This window comes from Amblyomma maculatum, chromosome 9 (genome assembly GCF_055883805.1).
Source record: "Amblyomma maculatum isolate TAMU_Amacu chromosome 9, ASM5588380v1, whole genome shotgun sequence".
NCBI lineage: Eukaryota > Metazoa > Arthropoda > Arachnida > Ixodida > Ixodidae > Amblyomma > Amblyomma maculatum.
The window spans coordinates 70,196,220-70,218,601 of NC_139352.1; the positions used below are offsets into that span (position 1 = coordinate 70,196,220).

The 22,382-nt window shown below is 43.0% G+C and overlaps 1 protein-coding gene across 5 annotated transcripts in view; it reads left to right on the forward strand.

Annotated features, from left to right (window-relative positions):
• Positions 1-22,382, forward strand: part of Pfrx (6-phosphofructo-2-kinase/fructose-2,6-biphosphatase) — an 88,280-nt gene that overhangs the window by 61,231 nt on the left and 4,667 nt on the right. For 2 of the 5 annotated variants that reach the window (XR_014700726.1, XM_084578974.1), the window contains exon 12: positions 7,988-8,115. Coding sequence is in view for 4 of the 5 variants with exons in the window: in XM_084578974.1 (XP_084435100.1) it covers positions 7,988-8,115 (128 nt within the window). In the remaining variant the exon portion in view is untranslated. Of the gene's footprint in view, positions 1-1,456; positions 4,843-7,987; positions 13,761-15,861; positions 19,782-22,382 lie in introns of those variants that run through there. The other 3 variants (XM_084578975.1, XM_084578973.1, XM_084578976.1) reach the window with 3 other exon arrangements.

The following is a 22,382-nucleotide window of genomic DNA, read 5'->3' on the forward strand; positions in this document are numbered from 1 at the left end:
GAGTGGACTTTCTCTTCAGTCTACTTTTGTGCACTTTCAAACTCTGTCTAGCCTCTCATCAATGTCGGCCTAAAAAGGGAATTTTGTGATAGCTTGCTGGATACCGCTGCCCTATGCCAGGCTGCTTTCCTCGCACTTTATATTTCAGGCTGTTCTTATTTGTGTTGGTTATGACATTATGATAGGTTATGATGGTTGCAATCGGTTATGAGCTAAAGGCCGTACAAGGGTGTGAGATACTGCAAAATGCCCGTGCTTGTGTTGTGGTGTACGTAGGGGCCGTGATGTGTTTCTCAATCATCTTATTTCAGGATCTTTTTGGTTTGTTATTTAATAGAGTGCAGCTGGTGTTGAAAAACATCGTCTCTTAAATGGGAAAATCATCCGTTTATTGGGCTTTACTGGGTGGTCTGTTTGCAGTGTGTGTCTGAGAACTCGGACCATCGTAACAAAAACATATTGATCTGTGAGAGGTTGTCAGAAAGAATAACCTTTTACAAAAGCCTTCTGTCACTAGAGGTGGCACAGTTAGTGTAATAAATTCTGATCCAGTTGGGAAGCTGATCTAGTTGGCAAAGGCATTCTGAACAGCACGAAAAGCGAAGATCAGCAACGGACACATACGAGCACCATTCGGGTTGTTTCAGGCTTGTCTCAGCTTAATCCGTTTCAACCAGAGGTATCTGTGTAAATGTGCAGTAATTGAGCATATTCCCATTTAGTGCGATATTCTTATCTGTTACTGAATGCCTGCAGTCGTTTACAGTGAAAGGAATTCATTCAGTGGTCTTCAGAACTTAATACTATGACTGGTTTATGTCAGTCTGTTGGGGAGTCTGTCACTTTGTCTTGTGGTATGGCAATTTCACAGGTAGCGAGCGCGTGAAATGGAGAAAAGATGCGTTCAGGTTATCCTAGTTCAAATTAAAGAAACAGACTTACATTGGGCACAACAGATAACTAGCAGTTAAATTGACTATGCATACCATGGAATTAGGTGTTATCAGTGGAGGCACTGTCTTGTACCACTGGTGTATTTATATACATATAGGAGAGGTCTTGGTTTTGTAGCATTCAACCTGCTGATGTTGCTCATTCAGTAGGCCACAGCAGTTTAGAAAACTTTCATTTGAGATAGATTGCCTTCCTATTTTATTTTTTTAAGCATCTTGGACACAGCACCTTGTTGCACCTTCTTTTCGTTGAGCGTTGCTCGGCTCAGTGCAGCAGCTTGTTTATCTTTTAAGGCCTGTTGCAATGTTTTGCAGAGAAGGGTCTAAATAAATTTATCAAGTAGGTAAAGAAATGTGGTCTGTGGGGGCTGGGTTGACGAAGGATGAGGAAGGGCACAGACCTATGACGCCCTGTTACCTTTCTCCCCCACTTCTCTCTCTCCTCTCTCCCTCGATATCTTTTTTTTTTTTTGCCTCTCTCTGGTCGTTCTGCTGGCGTGCAGAGGAGATGACCCACATTCACGTGCCTCTGCACACCATCCTGCAATTGGCGCTCACGCCACACGGATGCCAGATTACAGAGTTGAAGACAAATGTGGACGCGGTCGACGACCACCTGCTGCTCTGAGCATGTGGCTGGTGTTGTTGCTCAGATTCGTCTGTTTTTTTTTTTGTGTTTCTCCCTCTTTGCTGTCACCACCCTGGCGCCTCCCTTCTTGGCCGGTGCTTCTGGTTGTGTGCGTGTGTTCACAACTCGTCACAAGGTGGGCCCTGCACAGTGCCGGTGCAGTGATCCTGGAGAACTTCAGTTAGTCTCCGTCTGCGTGTGTCGCGCATGAGGGTGTCAAGTTGCTCACATCACGTTCCATTTTTGAGCATTCCTCTAGGGCACTTTGTAAGCCACCTTTGGAAGAGGATGAATTTGCAAAAGAAAAAAAGAAAACTAAAACTGAAGTCTTTTGCCTCTAGCAAGCTGCTTTTGATAAGGGCTCTGTTTCTGCAGTTATCTCAGGACCAATTTTTGTGCACGGAGGTTGCATCAAAATTCAATATTTTGACAGTTTTTTTTAGCAGGCACGCATGCTGTGTTGGCCTGTACTACGTGCTTGGATGTACTAAATAAATAAATGTTACGTACTGGCTACACATTGGCTATGTACTGGCTAGATACTGGGCAAATAATGGGTACACACTGGGCAAATAGTGAGTACATACTGAATAATTAGTGGCATATTGACTACTTACCAGCTGTACTGGGTGCATACTGGCTGTATACTAAAATGTTGAGGTGCAGTGGACAATACACCAGTGCTGAAGCAACATGTCTGCATTAATTCTCCTTTCTCTAGCCACTGAGTTTCCAGGATTTAGAATAATGTGGAGGCCTGGTTTTTTATGTAGGTCACATGCATTAAATGCTATTATAATTGCCGAAAATCACATTTGTTGCCTTGAAGCTATTCACGTTTGCCGCATTAGTTAGACAGTGCTGCAGTCTCCACTTCCACTTTCTACTGTTTGATCATCTTGAATATACTACTTGCAATTTCCAATTTTTAATTGTGGAAGTACTGCATTGATGGGGTAAAGGGGACATTTTTTTTACCCTAAAATTTCTTCGCGTTTGAGGTTGGTTGCATTCATTACACGGGGCACTACATCAAAATCAATATATATTTTGAGAGGAGAATCAGCGAGTGCAATAATCTGTGGGGGGGGGGGGGGGGGTGATGTATACCTTCTATACTTGGCGACATGCGTGAGATGTATGTCCACATTATCGCTCTTGACTTGATGTGAAGCAACTTTATGCGCCTTGAGCCCACACTGCAATAGAGCAGCGCCTATAACGCTAGAAGGAGACTTCTTGTGATCTTGATGCCACCTTTTCAGCATTGAGACATATATTTAGGCTCTATTTTTACGTAGAACTGGTTGGTGTACATGTACATAGTGTGCAGAAAAGCCGACCCAATTTCGGCACGACAGAGTGTGATGGGTCATCTCTGCAGGAAATGTTGTCTGAGGGTGGACTACTCAACTTCTTGCTATGTTTAGTCTGACCAGTATGAGCCAAGTCAGTCTTACACAGGACTTCCATACTATACATAGTTTACGTAGTACAAAGTTACTGATACAGTTTTCATCTTTGCAAAGTCGTCATTTGCAGTAACTGTACAGTCATTCCTTCAGGAGCACAGGAAATATGTTCACCTCGGAGCTGGGTGGCTCATTTTGTTGAGACATATATGGGCCGCAGGTTCTTGCAGTGTGTAAAAGTGTGCAATAGCAGGTCAGTGCCATGTTTGTTTCTAGTCTAATGGGTATTCTGTCGTTGTTCTATCAGTCTTAATTGTCTTTCTCGTTCCATTGAATAGTTTCGTCCTCGTTAGTGCAATATTTGCAAAGACTGTGATGGGCAGTCGTTTTGAGTTACTCTACTTTTCTTGACTTCACTAATGCATTTACCTCTTAATCTTAACTATTTAACTGCCCCCATGTGATTAATTTCATGATCTAAGGCCTGCATGACTTGCGTCTCATCACGCTTGAAAAAATCTGCCATTTAGGTCTGATGCTGAGCTGCTAGCTGTGGCAATGTTTTTGTTAAATGCTTCACCAGACCTGGCTTACATTTTTGAAACTTTTTATTGTACTTACAGTAGCTTACAGTATTTGATGTCCAAAGGGATGCCACTTCCTGCGTAACCCTCTTTTGTGTTGCCCAATAAACGTAGGCATTTCGTAGGATTAAAGCCAAGCGTGTATCGCAAATAAGAGTTTATTACGGACACCATGCCATACTGCGTGTGGGTTGTCATTTAATGAACTGTATGAATGTGTGGTGGCTTACTAAATGTTTTTTACCATATATGTACAGATGAGCATGTTGTTCCTAGCACTGTTCAGAGTTTGGCACCAAAAAGTCACCCTGCGCAATTCTTGTTTGCATAACACACGAAGGCGAAAAGCCCCCGTTAATGTTGCCATTGAGGGCACACTTGAAATTCCCTGACTCTTGATCAGTAGCTTTGGTCAATAATCTAATAATAATAATAATTTTGTCAGAATGCAATATCGCTGAAGGACCACTGAGACTTCTCTGTGAAGCCTGTATTGTTGCATTTTGCAGGCAGATAAGGGGTGTTATGAAAGCTGGTCAAATCAGTGTATGGAAGTTACCTTCTTGTATTGCTGGAGATGTTCTTTAACTTTGCACAGTTTTACTTGATATATTTTTAGGGATGTCTCAGGGTGTTGTGTTTATCTTCCTTAATTTTGTTAATGACCCTTGCTTGCCTGTTTTGTTTCTCTTGATTTGAAGCCTCTGCTTAAGTTCTTGGCAATCTTACAGCTCAGCTTTTTGATGTGCTATATATACCGTGGCTCGATGGCTGTAATACTTAAACCTTAGGGGAAGTGATGGTAGTTTTTAATATATTTTATACGCTAGTCAGATTTAGATTTTTTTTTTTCCATATGCACACTTTTACATAGAGTATGCAATAATTCTTGCTCCCGTAATTCTTTATGTGGTGTGTCTTTCTGGGTTTTGAGTGTTGTTTTTGCGCATTTTGTTGAAGAGATTACTCTTGGACAAAGTAGTTAGTAGCTGCGGTGCTTTTTGTTTACATGACACTTTCCAATCGGGGCGCACCACTGTTTGGACTGAAATTAATTCAGTCATGTCCTGCCAAGTTTGCTATCTTAGTCTCACTGTTGTCTCTCAGGATCTCTTTACCTGTTTGCTCTAATTACAGCAAGCGCACTTAAAATACTACCAAACTCATGATGAGCCATGTATTTCTCCTTCAAGGGCTGTTGAACATTCTTAGTGGTGTGTACATGAACTCTGTGCTCAAGGCCTGAATAAATTCTCTTGTTGAAACTTTGTTGTCACTGATGTGAACGTTGATGTGAACATTTTTTGCTGTTCAGTTTATGCAAACGGTGAAATGGTTACGAAATTGAGCTCTCACATTCATGTGACACAGAATTTACTGTGTGGGGTTCTAAACATGTTTTTTTCTTGCGTACTCATTTGAAACTCTATTGAAACTCTAATAAAACTTTATTAAAGCTTTATTCAAACACAGTATTAAGTGTCGAGATTGTCCTGCGCCAGTGTGAAGGCAGGCCGCTCAGTCAGCTGGTCCAAGGTTAACCAAGCCCAAGACGTTGGGTGAAAAGGGCGTGGAAAATTAGAGGACAGAATTGCAATAAGTCAGGAAAAAATTCAGCGTGCCAAATTAGCATAGGGTTCAGAACAATTTTGGCATGCGGGAAAGTGCGCCTGTTACTGTAGAGCAGGGGTTCTCAAACTTTTTTGCTTGGAGGAACCCCAAAAGCAGTCAATAAGTTGCAGGGAACCCCGCCCCCTGCCTTCACTTACGAGCAATGTTGTCGAGTGCATTTTTGCAAAGAGAGTTGCAAAGGTTAAATGTTTATTGCACAGATTAATACAAATACTAATGTGATGGGTGGTACTGCTTCCCTTTTAAAAGCTAGTCAAAGCGTGGCTCAGTAGCACTCAGAGCCAGTCTCATATCAGCTGCCGGGTCAAGACGGCTCCTGTGCTTGTTCTTCAGATAGGCGAGGGCTGAAAATGCCTGTTCACATGCATATGTAGTTGCAAAGGGAAGCGAAATGTCCACTGCCCTTTCAAAGAGGCATGGAAACAGTGGAGCAGTTCCCATCCAAAATGTCACCAAGCCTTCACCATTAAATTTTTTTGAGAGTGGTGCTTGCCCTGAGCTCTGAGGATTCTCGCGGAACACAAGAAGACAGCCCGCGGAACCCCTGTGTTCCGCGGAACCCAGTTTGAGAACCCCTGCTGTAGAGAAAGGATCGTTTAGCAGTACGTTTTTGCGATGACTGTCTGATGTAATTATGAATTGTTCTGAAAATCATCAACCATTCACCTCTTTCCACAATTCGGACTAAGGAATCTGTGAACCTCGAGGTTGGGCTTCTTACCACAGAAAAAAATGCTTTAAAATAGGCGTATACTTCATGAAAGTTTTTTAATTCAACTTCTGTTGTCAGAATCTGTTACTGAAACAGGTCAAGGCATACCATCATCATCAGGCTTCATAGCATAGTTAAGTGGTTGTCATATGAACAGTTATATTTAAGAGGACACCAATGGAATATCTATTGCAGTGAGACTATTTGCCTCGAAAGTACTGTTAATGGCAGTCTGTTATTGGTGCCTAAAATGTCTGCTATAGAATGTTGTTAATTAAATGCCCTTAACTCAATTCTCTTGGAGTTTGCATTGTTGCTATTCAACAGCACGATTCTTTTCAAATGTTTTCATTATTTAACATCTGGGAAGATGTTGACTGCTGTAGTGTTGTCTGCATTCCCTCGGATTAAACTTTGAAGCTGAAGTCATTCAAACATTGAAGACTGTCTTGAGGATTCCAGGTTATGAGGGATGCTTAACCCAAAGCTGACATTTTACAGGACCCTCTCATTGAAGCAGATAGGGCATGCTCATTTAGAGGTTATTTAATTTAGTATGGTTACCAGTTGTTTATTTTGGATATTATACTTCAGGACACAGAATTGTTCACCACTTGTGCCATCATAGCTTCAATTCGCTTATTAAAAGAAAAGCATGCTTGTCATCGGTGCCATCTTTATCATGAACACTATGAAATTATGAAATTGTGCTAGTTAGTAATGAACATATTTCACTGGAAGGAAAGTGTAGGTGGTTAGGCTCACATTCTTTTCGACGAAGCCACATGGACATTGGTTACGCAGTCTGTTGAACTGGACATCAAAGGTGGTATATCCTCGCTGTGCTGTGAACGCTTACAGAAAGACTTAGCATGCACAGAACAACCTGATTATGTTGCAAAATTCATTTCAGGGGTAACCTACTGGCATGTAATCGCAGGAACGGTTGAGGAATGGTTTGTTCGATGAATGTCTCTGGGTATTTCGTATTGGAAGCGGCCGTTGGCGTCTTATGGACATCTCTAGTTTCTTGGAAGGTTGCGGGGTGCCGTTGTCGGCTCTTGTAAAGAGCGGTAAGGTGGGACGTCTGGTATATGCAAGGCATTTCTTTATTCAAGCATAATCGCACTCAGTTTAGATATCTATAAAATAATTTCGCAGGCCGGTGGGTACACACCATTTTGAGGGTTAACCAAACATTGGTTGCTTGTGCTTCGTGCAATATAGCAACTAGCAGAAGCCTGCATTCTAATTACCTGGTAAAGGTGCTTAACACACCTTACTTTTATAGTTGGGTTTGGTGCTTGGTTATGGTTAGGTGCTTGCTGTGTCGCCACTGCCATTTTGTTAAAGCATCTGAGTTGAGAGTGACGGAACGTAGGACTCTCGTGGTGTCTTGTCACTGCAAAATGGGGCTTGGTCCTCATTGTTTTGTACTGTTTTAAGTGCACCTCATTTGGGACTGGACATTTGGTTCCCGTCGAAAGAGCTCTTGAATGGCTCTTCGCCGTAAACGACTGGGGTACTCCCAAATGTTCGCAGCCCGAACATCAAAGCGCCGTTGCTTTGACTCAGTGTGGTGCCGAGTTGGTACAGTAAGCAGCAGAGTGTGCACCGAATTGAAGCTTACGGCGCTTTTATGACACTCTGCTTACCTTTAGAGTAGCAGGTCATCTTCGCCAGTTCAACTTCGTAACTCAGCTCTCAAATATGTTGCACTCAATGTGCACTCTGATGGATAGGGCCTGGAATGCTTGCATTGGAGACTCATCTGTTACATAGTGAAGGGAGGAAAGAAAAAAATCAGCAGCAGCAGCAGCTTCTGGGGTTGATGTTTGCTGCTTTTGTGCAGAGTGAGCCTTTATGCAGCCTTTCCATCTATCCTCCAAGCTAAGGTAGTTTTGTCTGAGTTCTGGTACTTTCTTTGTGCGGCCTTCCCGCTTATCCCCTAAGCTTGGCACATCTGTGCTTCCTTTTTTTTTCTTCCCTGTCCCTTTTCATCCCATTGTTGTCCCACTGCTGTCCTTCCTGGGTCCGGCCTGCCAACCTGTGATGCAACCACGCAGAGGAGCTCCCCTACCTGCGGGTGCCGTTACACAGCATCATCAAGCTGACGCCCATGGCCTACGGCTGCGAGATGAAGAAGTTCAGCGTACCAATAGCGGCGGTGGACACGCACCGTGCCAGGCCCAGCGTAAGTACCGGCGCCACCGAGGACGGGGCAGTCGACAGCCTCGGTCTGCAGGAAATTGAGCTCTCCGAAGAACTCGATGCCTTTGTTTAGGCCTGAACCCAGGCCTAATCTGCAGCAACCAGAGTGGTATAAGACATCCCGGTAGCTGGTTGTTGCATTTAGCTTTTAGATTTTCTGCAGCTGTGCAATCATGGGAGGGCAGGTATCAGCGTTTGTTGTGCACCACAGTTGCACTATCTGTGTGCCCAGGCTGCACTGTTGGCACACCGAGACTACACTGCCAGTACACCAGGGTTGCACTATTGTGCGCTGATGTGTCTGAACACTGAGCTCGCTAGGGGAGCACTCGTGTCAGATATACGCAGGCAAAAGAGGCCTTGGCCAAGTCCGCTAATTCCGGCAATTTATCCTAGTGAGTTGCAGTTGCTTTGTCTTTAACTGCTTGTGTGTCAAACTAGCCGTATTAGTTTGCCCAAGGAGTTGGTAACTGTGCAGGACACATGAAAGCCGCCATAAATTGTAAAATCGACAGCTGAACTGCATGTCGTCTTCGAACCTTGCACAACCGGTGTGTGTGCGATACCAAGACACAAAATCCCGCACTTTACATTCCTGGCTAGCTTTGACAAGGCGAGAGGCGGCTTTCTCGAGATGTGGCTAAATCCCTGAATTTTGGGGGCCACTTTGCGATGCGTCGTATATATTACTCAAATAGCTCTTTAAGGATGGCTTGCCACAAGGAGCTTCTACTCTTTTCGTATGTCGTGTAGTCCCAGCCAACAATGTCGAACCCAAAACATTTTTTTCCCTCTCCTCGTGCAAGGCTTACCAGTTTCGCAACTTCAGTGACTGTATCAAGCTCACCTACGCTTGAAAAAAAAAAAGGAAAATGGGGCAGCAATTTTCTTTCTATCATGATGTCTCGCGAAATTGCGGTAGGAATTGAAGCACATGATTTAGCATGCTTTTGTGAATCTTGCGTTAATAAATGTCCATTTTTTAGGCAGTTGCCACACTACGTCGACAGTCCTTTGTTGGTATATTCCCCTCTAGTGTTGCAACTTAGGCTGCGTGTGTTTCTATTGCATACAACCTGTAATTTGTAGCACAGTGGCCCAAAACTTTGACGCAGTTCTTGTTCTGGCAGTGTTCAGACAGCATTTAGACGGAAGATTTTGTGGCAAAGCCCACTTTACTCAATGGCTTTGCTCTTGCATTCTTTGAATTTAGGGGTGTGTCATGCTGTGGCATGATCTGCAGCTTTAAGACGTATGCACTTTGCTGTTGTTTGCGTTTTGTTTTGTTTATTTTCTCGCTTATTTGAGGTTAGTTTTTGCTGTTTGTTTTGTACATTTGTCAATGCCTTGCCTTGTTCCCTAGCATTGGGCCCTGACCTCGTATCTCGCCGCAGTGTTTTATTGCCTTCTGCACTGCTGCTCCTGGGTCGTAAATGTAATGGATAAGCAGCAAAAGGTTGTTTTTACTGCCTATACTATTGTATCACGTGGCATTTGTCATTGTACCTGAAGCAAGGCACAGCGTTGTCTTGCGTCCCTGCAAAGTACCTAGGCTCACTCTCTCTCAGAGGAAAGTTGGTGCTCATTATATACACGGCCTGCCTCTTTTTAATGTCACCCGCGTGAATTGAATGCAGCTGCAGTATTATTCGCCTGTTATGTTTGTAATGCAGCGTCGTGAACAAAGCGAGCATTCCTGGTTGTGTTTGTCTGATTCGACTCAGCGAGCAGTCTTTTCAAGTGCTTGCAAGTCAGGTGCTTGTCTGTATGCAGAAAAATTCACTATGCAACTAAAATAAACAAAAAACATGTTTTTGCTTTATGGAGCAAGTGTTGAAAAGTGCCCAACATTCATAGCGTGTTGTGGTTTTGGGGCCTCACAAACTCTGTGATCACTGTTTATAAGTGAATGCGAGTGTAGCGTGGTCTCGGAGATCAGAGTATAAAAATCTAATCTGGCGTCATAGCGTTTTGCTTGTGAAAATGACTGGCAACAGCGGCACCTTCAATTTTCTTGGTCGGTTTGAGTTCCTGAAACCTCTGAGTGTCAGTGAAAAGGCTTATCTAGCCTTATCTGGTTTAGTTTATGGGGTTTAACATCCCGTAGCAACTCGAGCTGTGAGGAATGCAGTAGTGGAGGGCTCCAAAAATTTCGATCACCTCGCACAGCACACGGACGCCTTGCTCGCCTCCATGGAAAAGAGGCCACCGTGGCCGGGATTCAATCCCGCATTCCAGGTTACAGCTGTCGAGCACCCTAACCACTCGCCACCGCGACGTGTGCAGTCTCGATTTGGTTTGCAGTCTTGGTTTGGTTTGCGAGGTTTAACGTCCCAAAGCGACTCGGGCTATGACTTGTCTATGTGGGCCAAATGCAGTAGTCTGCACACTCTCTCTCTTAATTGTGTAAGGTAGCGCACTCTCAATTATATGAGCGCTCACTCTAAATTGTGCAAGTTGAGTGGTATCTCTAAATTGTGCAATATGAGCGCTCTCTCTAAATCGTGCAAGATGAGCGCTCTCTCTAAATTGTTCAAGATAAGCTTTCTCTCTAAATTGTGCAAGATGAGTGCTCTCTCTAAATTGTGCAAGATGAGCGCTCTCCCTAAATTGTGCAAGATGAGCGCTCTCTCTCAATTGTGCAAGATGAGCGCTCTCTCTCAATTGTGCAAGATGAGCGCTCTCTCTCAATTGTGCAAGATGAGCGCTCTCTCTCAATTGTGCAAGATGAGCGCTCTCTCTCAATTGTGCAAGATGAGCGCTCTCTCTCAATTGTGCAAGATGAGCGCTCTCTCTAAATTGTGCAAGATGAGTGCTCTCTCTAAATTCTGCAAGATGAGCACTCTCTCTAAACTGTGTAAGACGAGCACCGTCTCTAAATTCTAAGACGAGCGCAATAGAAGAAAGTTTGCTTTGTTCATGTTGCGTGTGTGCTATTGCATTCAGACACAGTCCCGTTGCGCTGAACTTTTGCATTCATGGTTGCATTCTCTACACCACCATATTCATCCTGGATGCAGAGCTTGACGTGACATTCCAGCTTTCCTCTGCAGACACATTGTACTCAGCTTTTTGTTTTTCTACGACGTATATATTACCGTATCTTTCAGTAGATAAGCCGTACCGCTCAATGAACCACAGTCCGCAAAATGTTTTTTTTTTTTCCTTTGTTTAGTAGCGCATGCATGGTAGAATAAATAGTGAAACACAGAGTGAAGGCCTTTCTTGTGCACATCGTGGAATATAAAGTAAATCTGAAAACTGAATTGATCTTGCTGTAAAACGCATTTTTTCTTGTTTGCATTGTAGTATCTGATTCGACGCCGTAAATCTTTTCACACAAGTAGTAACATAACCTATTTTGCGCTTGGAAACTAGTTAGTTTTGCGAGGTAGTGCCGTTGCTTAGATTTCGGCTGCACATCGTGTCGGGCGGCTTATTTACAGGAAAATACGGTAAGTATCATCTTGCAGTACTCTTATGAGCATGTGTTTAGGCCTGTACTCTTTGTATCGTGCAGTAGTAGAGTTTAGTAATATGCTAGTTATAGTAGGGCTCTATTGTTTGACATTTTTGTTTTGGCTAGGTGTTTTGTGAAAACAGTGCCGCATTTTTTTTTTTATTGGTCATGTTAGTGCAGTTTACATAACCCATGCAGCACGTAACGTTGTCTCGGCCTACTTTTAAATTTCGCAGAAAACCTGTATGGCAAACCTCATACTTTTCTAGGCTTGGCTGTTAATGCACCCTGTTTAATCTTGTGGTTAGAGCTCTGTTCTGCTACAGCCTTTGATGGCTAACGCTTGCATGCAATAGCAGGAAATCCTGCAGGCTTGCATTGGTGCTCAGCTAGTTATAACCCCAGTGACAGCTTTGTAGGGTCTGTCATTCTATATTTCAGCTTTGCATCTAACATAACATTTTTTTTACGTGGGCTTTCCAAGTCTTAATTTCAGCAAACCTGGTGATCAGCATTGTTAAAATTGAAACTGACTTTGTGATAAGTTTTTCTTGGGCATTAGCAGTTTTGGGTGGCATTTAGACGTTTTAGCAGTGTGTACACGCAGTCATGATCACACTCACATGATGCAGTGCCATCTGTCATCGCATCTCGTTTGCATGGTTGCATGCCCTGAGCATTGGCTCTTGAATGGCTTTCCTATTCACCTGGTCCCGCCTGTCATTAAGGGCCTTTTGCATGAAAGGCCTACGTAAGCACACCTTTCCACCGTCAATTGCTTGTCTGGCTGTCGCTTGCCAGCCATTCCTTCATTACATTGTCAGTGCACTGGCTGGATGCACATAGGTTGGATAACTGGAAGGGTAGCCTTTAAATTGTCAATTGCCACTCCCCATTTATAATAGGACACTGCCTGTTCCTCGTTCTTAGCTGTTCTTGGATTCTGTGTTGTGCACTCATTCTGCAACCCTCTCTAATTCTTTACCTCGGCATATTCAAAAACCAAAATACCTGGAGAGGTGCACTCAAATTTTGCACTACAAAGTGTGTTAATCACCCACCATTTTTTGGTGGCCTAATTGTATTTAAAGGTGAAAGACTTTTTTGTTCTCCCATTGTGTTACTCAGTATCGAGACAGAGGAAAAGAACTGGTGCAGAATGCCGATCATGGTAGACTGTATTTCCAACAAAGTGAGTGGGTTCAAGAGAAGGGAACGAAGTCTCAATGATGATAGTACAAGACGTAGGGGCAATGAAACTGAAGTTACAGTGGCATACAACATTACTCCCAGCTTAAGAAAAAGTATACTCATAGAAGCAAAGTATCCAGAACAGACACAATCAGATTAGTATTGGAGTCTGTTAGGTGTGCGGCACTGTCTTGTACTTAGATGCAGCGCCTGTTCCGTGTGGGTTCAAGAGAAAAGAGAAGTGCTGGTAATGGTGGTACAGGACATCGGGAAAACGGGGCTGAAACTTCAGTGGGATACAGCACCCATTACATCAATCAAGTTCTTAATGATAGTATTGAAGAGGAGATCATGAAATATGTTTCAAAGTGAATGGCTGTGCACCCTAGCCTCAGAGCCATGTTAAGTTTCACATTTTTTCTGGGAAAAAGCCCAGTGGCTGCTGCAGTTGTATCTTTAATTTTTTTTTACTTGGTTTCCAAGCCTCTGATTATGTGGAAGTGCCCTTTTTTTGTCATTGGAACACAGTAATATATTGATACAAGGAAACATCAGTCTTTCATCAGTATCCCTTTGCCCTTCATTAATACTTTGTAAGGCCTACTATGAAATAGTACAACTTGCCATAGCAATGGCTTCACTAATTGAGGAGCTGTGATTTCCATTCGCATGATGGGGCCATTGTGATACTGGCTTTACTTGCCTGCCCTGAGTGAGTGTGCTATAGACATTCCCTTGCCATTCCTGAAGTCTGTAGTAGCCTTGTGCCATACATATTCTTTTGATTTTCCTGTGCTGCAGTAGAAAAGCATGATGTAGCAGTCTTGCTGCGAGTTTATTGTGTACCTCCTAGTTAAGTATAGGCCTTGCATGGTTCAACTGGACTCGGTCCTCAGAGCCGTGTCTACACTCGCGTGTACGGTGCTACCATGCCTGTGATTTGCCCAACTATTGCAATAAAAGAAAGGTTCTGTTTATCGTTTGCTTTATTCACCGGGGCTCTCCCCAACATCATTTTCCTTCTTCCCACGTCACACCAGTCCAGTTTTTTTTAAAATGCCATTCACACAATAAGCTCATATAGAGCCATTTTGCCTTGCAACATAGCTTTCTGCTTAACTTTTCAGAGTTGGGATTTGTGTGTCACCTACCATGTTGGTGCCAAATATCGCCCTACTTTCGAATTCAAATTTCGGCACTGTTCTTTTATGGACAGCAACCAACCAATATCCTCAGTGTAAAAGCGCACAGCAGTTTCCCTTCGGCAATGTTTCCCTATGGGGCCGAAACGTAACGAGGCATGTGGAAAAGCATAAATATTAATTGAGGACATGGCACTGGGCTATGGAAAATAAGGTGATAGGGAAACGATAGATGGACAGCTTCATATATTATAGAACCAGAATTAATGGTATTCTAGCAGGAATCAAAAGAAGTAGACAGGTGTGCAGCGTGTAATATGGGATAAATAGCTGATGGCCTGCAAAAGCGACGGAGAATTCCAAGGGGAAGAAAACATGGAGTCGGGGAAGAACCATGTCTGCTGGATAGGAGAGCTTGGGAACCTTTCTGGGACAGGTCAATAGGTGATATGGAACAGGAATGAAACAAAAGATGGATGTGGAGATGAGATTCTAAAGCTTGAAGGGATGGGAAGGGAGATGCCTCTATTGTGCAGTGGATGTAGTTAATTCACCATCATCATCGAAGATGGGGTGCCAGAAAAGTAGCACTATTTGTTGTGGTCTTGCCACATGAATGAGCTTGAAAATCTTTATGGATAGCTCGCATATGCTCATCACTCTAGGGTTGTAGCTGCCCTCTTTTTCTACATTTCTCTAGTTTCTGAGGTGTGCATGCCACTGGTGTAATGCCGTAACATAACATAAGCCTTTGTGAAGTGGCACGAGAATTCCGAAATAAAGGATGCGTTTGAGCACCCTGCGTACAGGAACATAGCAATCAAATTCATCTGGCATCGATGCAATAATTTCTATTTCCAGAAATAACTTCTGCACAATTCTGCTGACTAGGTATTTCTTTCATGATTTTGTGCAACCTTAGTGCACGCAGTCTTCCAGTCAGTATGGTTTGTTATTCTTTACAAACCAAATACTTAATTGCACCTCCTTTGAAGGCTAAGTACCTCCTGCTTTTGAGCACTATCACACCCATTTATCACTGCAACATGGTCACATACTTTTCACAATTCCACAAAATTTCATTTATTAGGAATTTTCGGTCATCAGTTTCACTGTCTACCAATGTAGGTGGCTGATGTGTAGGTGTAGGGTGATGTGCCTTGCACATCGTTAAGGAAGAATGTCAGCTGCCTTCAGTATCGCTAATGGCTGAAATGGCTGCAGTTAATAATTTCAAGACAAAAGCTCATTTCATATATCATTAACAATTTTATGTGTTTTTGACGAATGTTGCTATGATTGGAAGTGTTCATTAATTTCTCTGGCCAGATAAATGTCGATGCTTTGTTTTAGTGCCCCACCATTATACTTTTCTTTCATTCCTTGCTTTGCTTTCCTTCTCTTTTCTGCCCATTTCCATTTGCATGGTCCCGACTGCAAAGTATCAATCATACAAGCCTGGCACGTACAGCCTCATCCATTTCTAGCTATAACAAGGTCACTGCTTTCAAAGTGTTACTATGTCCAACCCGGCCGTGCAATAGAGCCAAGTGGCAGGCCATGTGCAGAAGCACGTTCGGCTCCTTCTGTGCTTGCATCGCTTTGCATCGATATGCGCCTGCGTCGAAGGCAGTGTTACTTTGAAAGCAGTGACCGTGTTATAGATAGAAGTGGATGACACTGTACATACAGTGCCAGGAACCATGTGCCTCTAGACGTAGGCATTGTAATACAATCTGGGACCAACATTCACAAACCTTGCGCCTTTCATTTTGGTAAGCTCCATCACCCTTGAATGATGTCGATCCCATGTTTGCTGAATTGGAGAACGTGTGTCTGAAGTTTTTCTTATTCGCATCTGTACTGTGAGGTGGTGGTGGTTTTCATGTAAACGTTTTCAAGAGAAGAAAAAAAGGGAAAAAAAAAACTCTTTCAGATTCCGGGAACATTGGAGGACAAGTTCAAGGCTAAGAATGACGAGTGACCCAATTCCTCACCTGTAAAGACTTCCGTCCTCTCCTCTTCCATTGACCCCACTTCTTTTGAGATGGACAACACCTGGCGTTGTTGAGACTTTTTCAACCTGACCACAAGGAAGAAAGGAAAAATACCATCGGTGACGGCAACCCTTGTAGTAGCGTGTGCGTCCGTATATTCCCGGAAGCACCATTGTTCATGCAAGCCTGATGCTTCTGGGTGCACCTTTGCTGGAAGATGTGTGGCTGCGAGGAATTGATGTGACCAGCTGGATCGCATGGAATCATCATTTGCTGTGTTGAACAATCAATGCCACATTCTCCTCTTCCTCCCTCCCCTCTCGTCTCTTGAGGTGCAGCTCTCGTTGTGATCTTGTGGAATGTGATAAACAGCCCCATGTGTGTGTGCCTGGCATGCAGTACTGCATTTGGGGCACTCTGGAAGTTGTGATAGGACAGTGGCTGAATCCCGTCCGAAGTGGTTCCTGTGGGCACGAAGTTGCTCGCAGTTGCCTTTGTACAGGGTTAGTGTTGTCTGGTCATCGGCAAACGCTTTTGCATGTAGGGAAAGAAACTTGTGGCGTGTTTTACTGAGCTGACTTTAGGGTATGTTCGATGCCCAGGAAAGCAACTGCAAAGAAGGCTGGGAAGCATGCCCTGTTTTCACTTTGTAGGCAGCGATCCAGAGAAAGCTTAGTCCCTTCCCACTCTGCTCCATTGAACCTTCATGTACGTGTAAATAGACCTTGCTCACTTGATTTTGAGCGAAGGAAAGATGTTGCGAGGTTAATAAGATTAGGTCACTATATTTTTGGGCTCCGCCGAGGTGTGTATTATGCTATAAATTAACCTCGGCTATAGCAGTCACCGTCACATGCAGGTTAGTTTTCCAGCATTAGAGAACTTTGTCTCGCATCGTCGAGCCGGAACAGTTTACCCTGCTTGTCAAGTTCTGTTCTGTCCACAATGATCAAGGAGCATCCCATTTAGAATGGTCTTTCAAATGGCAAAAAGCACTGGCCTCGGCAATCTGTGAAGCATGGCCATGAAGAACTGATGTCGGTCGTGGCGCGCGTACCCTCCCGTACTGACTGTACAGCTACTGCATCTGGGTTCATGACTGCATTATCGTATCCCTATGGCCTTTGTAGTTGGTCTTCTCTAACCATTTAATTTCAGCTTCCAGAGACGTTTTGTGAAGTCCATGTTATACCTCTGTCACACGGGCAATCTCAATGCCCATTGAGGGAATGGCCATTGAAATTTTCGAGGGTCATCAAGACGCACCACTGCCACACGGCAAATTACAATGACCATTGAGTAGTCGGCATGTCATCCGACAGATTGGGCCACGGGTATTAACACCCAGTAAAAATATGAAGTGAAACAGGATAGAATGAAGCGGATATCACACTAAATGCTATCAATAAATGAAAGTTCGCTCAGAGAAGAATATTCAAATACCTCAAAGCACAGCATAACCCACAGGAAAGCAACGGCAGAACGACTAACGATGTGCAATCACCGCATTCATTTTGCACCCGTGATGCTGTCGCAGCTCGGCAGTGGTCTTCGCTGCGTTCGTAGTTGCTATCGTTAGAAGCATATGTAAGGTTCTTCTTGGTCTCTGTTGTCGCAAACCGTGGTAAAGGGCGAGTATGAGCGACACACTGCAGCATGTCGAACTGCCACAGAACAGCAGCTAGACACCGTAGAACAACATAAGTTTGTTTACATCTGAACGCCACATATTCAGTAGAGCGATCATTCTGATTTGTGAAAAACTAGATGACGAACTGTATAATGTAGTCTAAATAATTTAATCCAGAAGGTGATTTGTTTCGTCTGTCTTGTTTTTCACCTTAGGGTGAATGCAGGGCTGCTCTCAAATGTTCCCTGGCATTCCAATGGTCATTCGCAAACCTCATTGAGCCAATGTCGATCGAGTACGTCATTGAAAACCGCCGTGTGGCAGTGGCCGATCCCCATTCATTTCAATCTCCATCGACTCAATGGGCACCGAAACTGCTCGTGTGACAGGGGTATTAGATGTAATTGTTCTATCTGAAAGAATAACTACTTAACCAATATCAGTATCTCTCAAAAGAAAATACTAATGCAACTGACATATATAAGCTGATTCTGTTTCATCAATTCAGCAGTTGCCTCTGCAGCCAAAATTTGGTGACTAACAAAAAAACGAAGCGTAATAAAGGACAGTGTGACTAGCAGTGATAAGCAATGAAGCAAAATTGTAGGTGTTACTCTTGGAAGAGATGTAGAATGGCTAAGAATGCAAATGCAAGTATATTTTATCTAAAAGTGAGTGGAGAAAATACACTTCAGGCAACAATATCTTGCCTTTATTGTTACATTGTTACTTGTGATGGGAAACATTTCTCCCAACTCTAATCGCTATTTAGTGTCGTCTCTTCTTTCTTTATCTTTTTGGCTAAGAATGTGCAGATCACTGGTAATGACGCTGTCAGTGTTACAAATGTCTTCTCCGCAGCTTCTCTGTCGTGTACAGTCATTTGTTCAAGTGCAGTGGTGCATGGTTTTAACTGTCAGGTTTTCGTATTATTAAAGAAATTTTCTTCCAAGTTATATGCCAGACTAGTGGCATTTGTTTTCTTTTTCTAGACCTTGCAGTTGATGATGAAGTCGGGGTATGTCCTGGATATGTCTTGGATTTAAAGAGTTCCACATGCTGTCCTCATACATACGCACGCAACAGAACCTTTGCCCCCCCCCCCCCTCCCCCCTCTTCTGTCTTCCCTGCTACATTCTCATCATTTTGCACAATTTACTATAGCTGAGGTCATCAACAACTCTTCTTCGTGACATTCATACTCTAATTTGGCAGATACTATTTCCTTCTGCCTATAGTTTGAAAATTGTTAAACTTGCGGAGCTAGCGAACTTCACACCCGGTGATTGTGATCAGCTTTGACGTTAGCCACTTGTGTGCACTCTCGGACGAAACCAACCAATCCACCCTGCTTTTTCTTGACAATCTATACTAAAATAAGTTTCGAGCTTGATAAACAATGTTGCAGGTAGTATTCTCACCTTATTTTGTGGTTTGATTCTGAAATAGTTTTAACCAACTGACACAACAGGCAGTTTCATGATATGGTATTTGCTCCTTTGTATACTCTGGAGAGCCTCCTTCTTTCTGTACAATGGTGTACAATTTTGATTCCTATTTGTAGCAGTCCATTTGTTCTGCGCTGCATTTTCTTTCATGTATCATCTGTACCAAGAAGCTCTTATTCTTGCATTGTCAATTTCTTCAGGCTGGCACTGAACATATTGTGATACGTGTGGTTGCCCTAGTACATTGTTGATCAATTAATTTGTTGATTGCTTTCTTATTTTTGTTTTCAAGTTTTTTGCGATGTCAAGAGAGATTGTGCAAAGGATTGACAGAAAGTGTTGGAATTAAACTTAGACCATATCCACTGCTATTTAAGTGAAAATGCATCTTTGTTTTGGAACTCTGGAACACATTCCAGGTGACTATGGTTGCTGTTTTGAGCAGTGTCACAGTTATCTACGGGGAGAAAATGTCCAGTGAACAAAATGCTAGGTGCCCTTTGTGATTATGAAGTACCATGGATGTTATGTAGACAGCATTATTTGTGGTGTATGTACACGTGAGTGCGTATGCATAAGCCTATAAATACGTACAGTAACACATGCATATATATGTATATATAGTCTCCTCGAGCATATTTTGGATCTCCTTGTATACACATGTATATCTCCTGAGCTGCACTCAAAATGTTGTATTTGCGATAATTATTAATACTACCACTTGCCCTGTAAGATTCGCAGAAATAAAAACATTTTATGGAACGTTCATGGTTTTGTCAAATTCTGTATTGTTTTTTGTTGGAAGAAAGAACGTCCTTTGTCAGAATCGCATGACCACTTTGTAGTGAACATGGCTCCCAAGAGCTTCAGTGTATTGGGCCTGTGCCATGTACTTTACCTTTGAACATAGGTGTCGTACTGAAAACTTGCACGGTAAGGCTCTACATTGGTTGTGGTCTCTCAAAATATGTCGTGAAAAGTTGTGGCAAAAATAGCACCTGGTTTTCAGGCAGCATGGCAGATACTATACAAAACTTGTGGCCATAAGGGAGCAAGGAGAGTCAAGGTTATATGGTTTCTTGACATAATGCAGAGGGGCCTTGGTAAACAAGCCACTGATTATAACAGCATCTGGTCACTCTGTGACCAGGACACACAAATGCATTTAGTATGAAGCTAACATGGCTCCAATACCATTGTTTCATGGAATGCAAACTTGCTGTTGTTAACTAATTAAAATGCATTTCCTAGTCATAGTCAAACATTGCATGAAAGTAATTTAACTACATTGCTAGTTCCTACCCCACAAAATGCAACGTAAAAAAAGTAGTGACATTACAGCCCAAGTATTTCCAAAAAGTAAAGCAATTACTTTAAATTGTTTTGGTTTGGTTTTCATGCATACAAAGACTGCAATGTAAATTCAGTAAAATGAAATGACTCTCTCTAGCCACAACTTGAATTGCCAAATGCAGTCCCAACAGCTATTCCCATCCCTCTCTTCCCCAGCACGGGCCATTACCAGATACCAGCGAAAACATAATTATAGTCGAACACTTCACTTTCTTTGTGCTCAAAAACTTTTGCTGCCTTGCCACCTGGAGATGACAAGCCTCTGAAGCAAGCTTTTTCTTTTTTTTTGGATTTCGCAGGGATTGACCACTTCAGCTTTTTTGTACTCTAGTCCGGTCTATGCACTGTTCCATCTGTGCCCCTCCCCTTGCAGACTATCGTAACCATACTCTTGGAGTGCCTCTGCATAAACATCAAAATTTTGGATGCGTTTTCTTTTTTTTTTTCTTGAAATAGTGCGCAAAGCTATAGTGCACATGATTATCACGTGTCATTCACTCAGACAAGATAAAAAATTCATATTTAAAATTTGTTTTCCTCTTGCGGTTTTGGTTTCAACCGTGATTTCACTAACGAGTTTAGGTCACACAAGTAACGCGAAATCCGCATTTTAATCGCCGCTTATTGATTTTTCGTGGTTCTACCTTTTAGGCAGGCTTGCGTTAGATTTTGAAATAAAATGAAGAAAAAGTAGCGAATTTGCTAGATTTGTTGGATATTTTTTTTTTTTTTTTGCTTCACGTGACTTCAATACTTCAGCTCGTCTGTGACGTCACAGCCGTCAAGCCGCTAAAGCGGCGGAGACCGAAGCTACATCAAAGAAAAAAATCAGTCGGAAATCATGTGCCTGTTTTTCGCGCAATATACATGGTTGCTCATGTTTTGTTGTGATGCGTGGTGCATCATTTCACAGAGACAGCTCAAGTTTTGTGCCTACTCGTTGAACGCTATAGCTTAGAGCCCGCGTTCGCCAAAAGTATCGGAGTTGTATCGAAATTCCGACTTACACCCACAAGTCATGTCATTCAACCACCGTAGCGATGTACTGAGAAACGTAACAGTCTTGAGGAAAAAATGGTCTCCGAGTGGGTACTGAGCCACTGTCCTCTCAATTGCAAGAGGGCGCATTGCATCGACGCCACTGAGGAGTGCGCATTCATAGTGATGTAGAGGCCTTATGCGATCGCATCGCATTACGTGCATCGCATTACAGCAGCACTTAGTAGAAATTAAAGCCACTGATAAGCACTCCTAATAAGCTCTACGAAGCAGCGGTACTAGCCTCTTCTATTTAGCTCTATTACATAGCATTATTACTACTGGTTAACCCTACTGAAAAAAAAATTGTATGAGACAATAACCTCGCAGTTTCTCACACAATCTCACTCAATTCACGTAGGAATCCAAAAATAACAGCGCGAACAAACGGGGACGAAAGGGAGAAACCACAGAAACCATCCATTCGACCCTGTTCGCGCTGTTGGATAATGTATCACCAACTCGCCCGCTTAACTATCCTGTTGAATTCACATAAGAAATCACATACAAGTCGCATATAAATGCATAAGGTCTCGTAGTTTCTTGTACATTGTCATAAACTATGTCCGATATTTTATGATAATGATGTGCACCGTATGATAATCTATGCGATTAGATGAGATTTCGTGATGTTATTGCCCCGTAGAACTTTTGGTTTTTCAGTAGGGAAGGCAAAAACGCGTTATGACCATAAGCAACTCTTCGGCGCCTTTCATCTCGATGCGTAGGGCGTGCTCGTGGCTCGTGCTCTGCACCCAGCCCATCGAATACCCATGAGCAACAAGACTCGACGCCGTCTGTCTCGGAAACATGGTCCACTCTGGCCCATGGCTTGTCGCGCGTCATTCTTACTTTCGATGCATCCTACCGTGCATACTAAAAGCCGAAGTTCTGCTAACACGGAGAGCAGTGGTGCATTTTATTTAAAATAATTTCACCAGGTATACTTCATCTCGGAACCACTTTCCCCAAAGCATTTCAATGTACACGA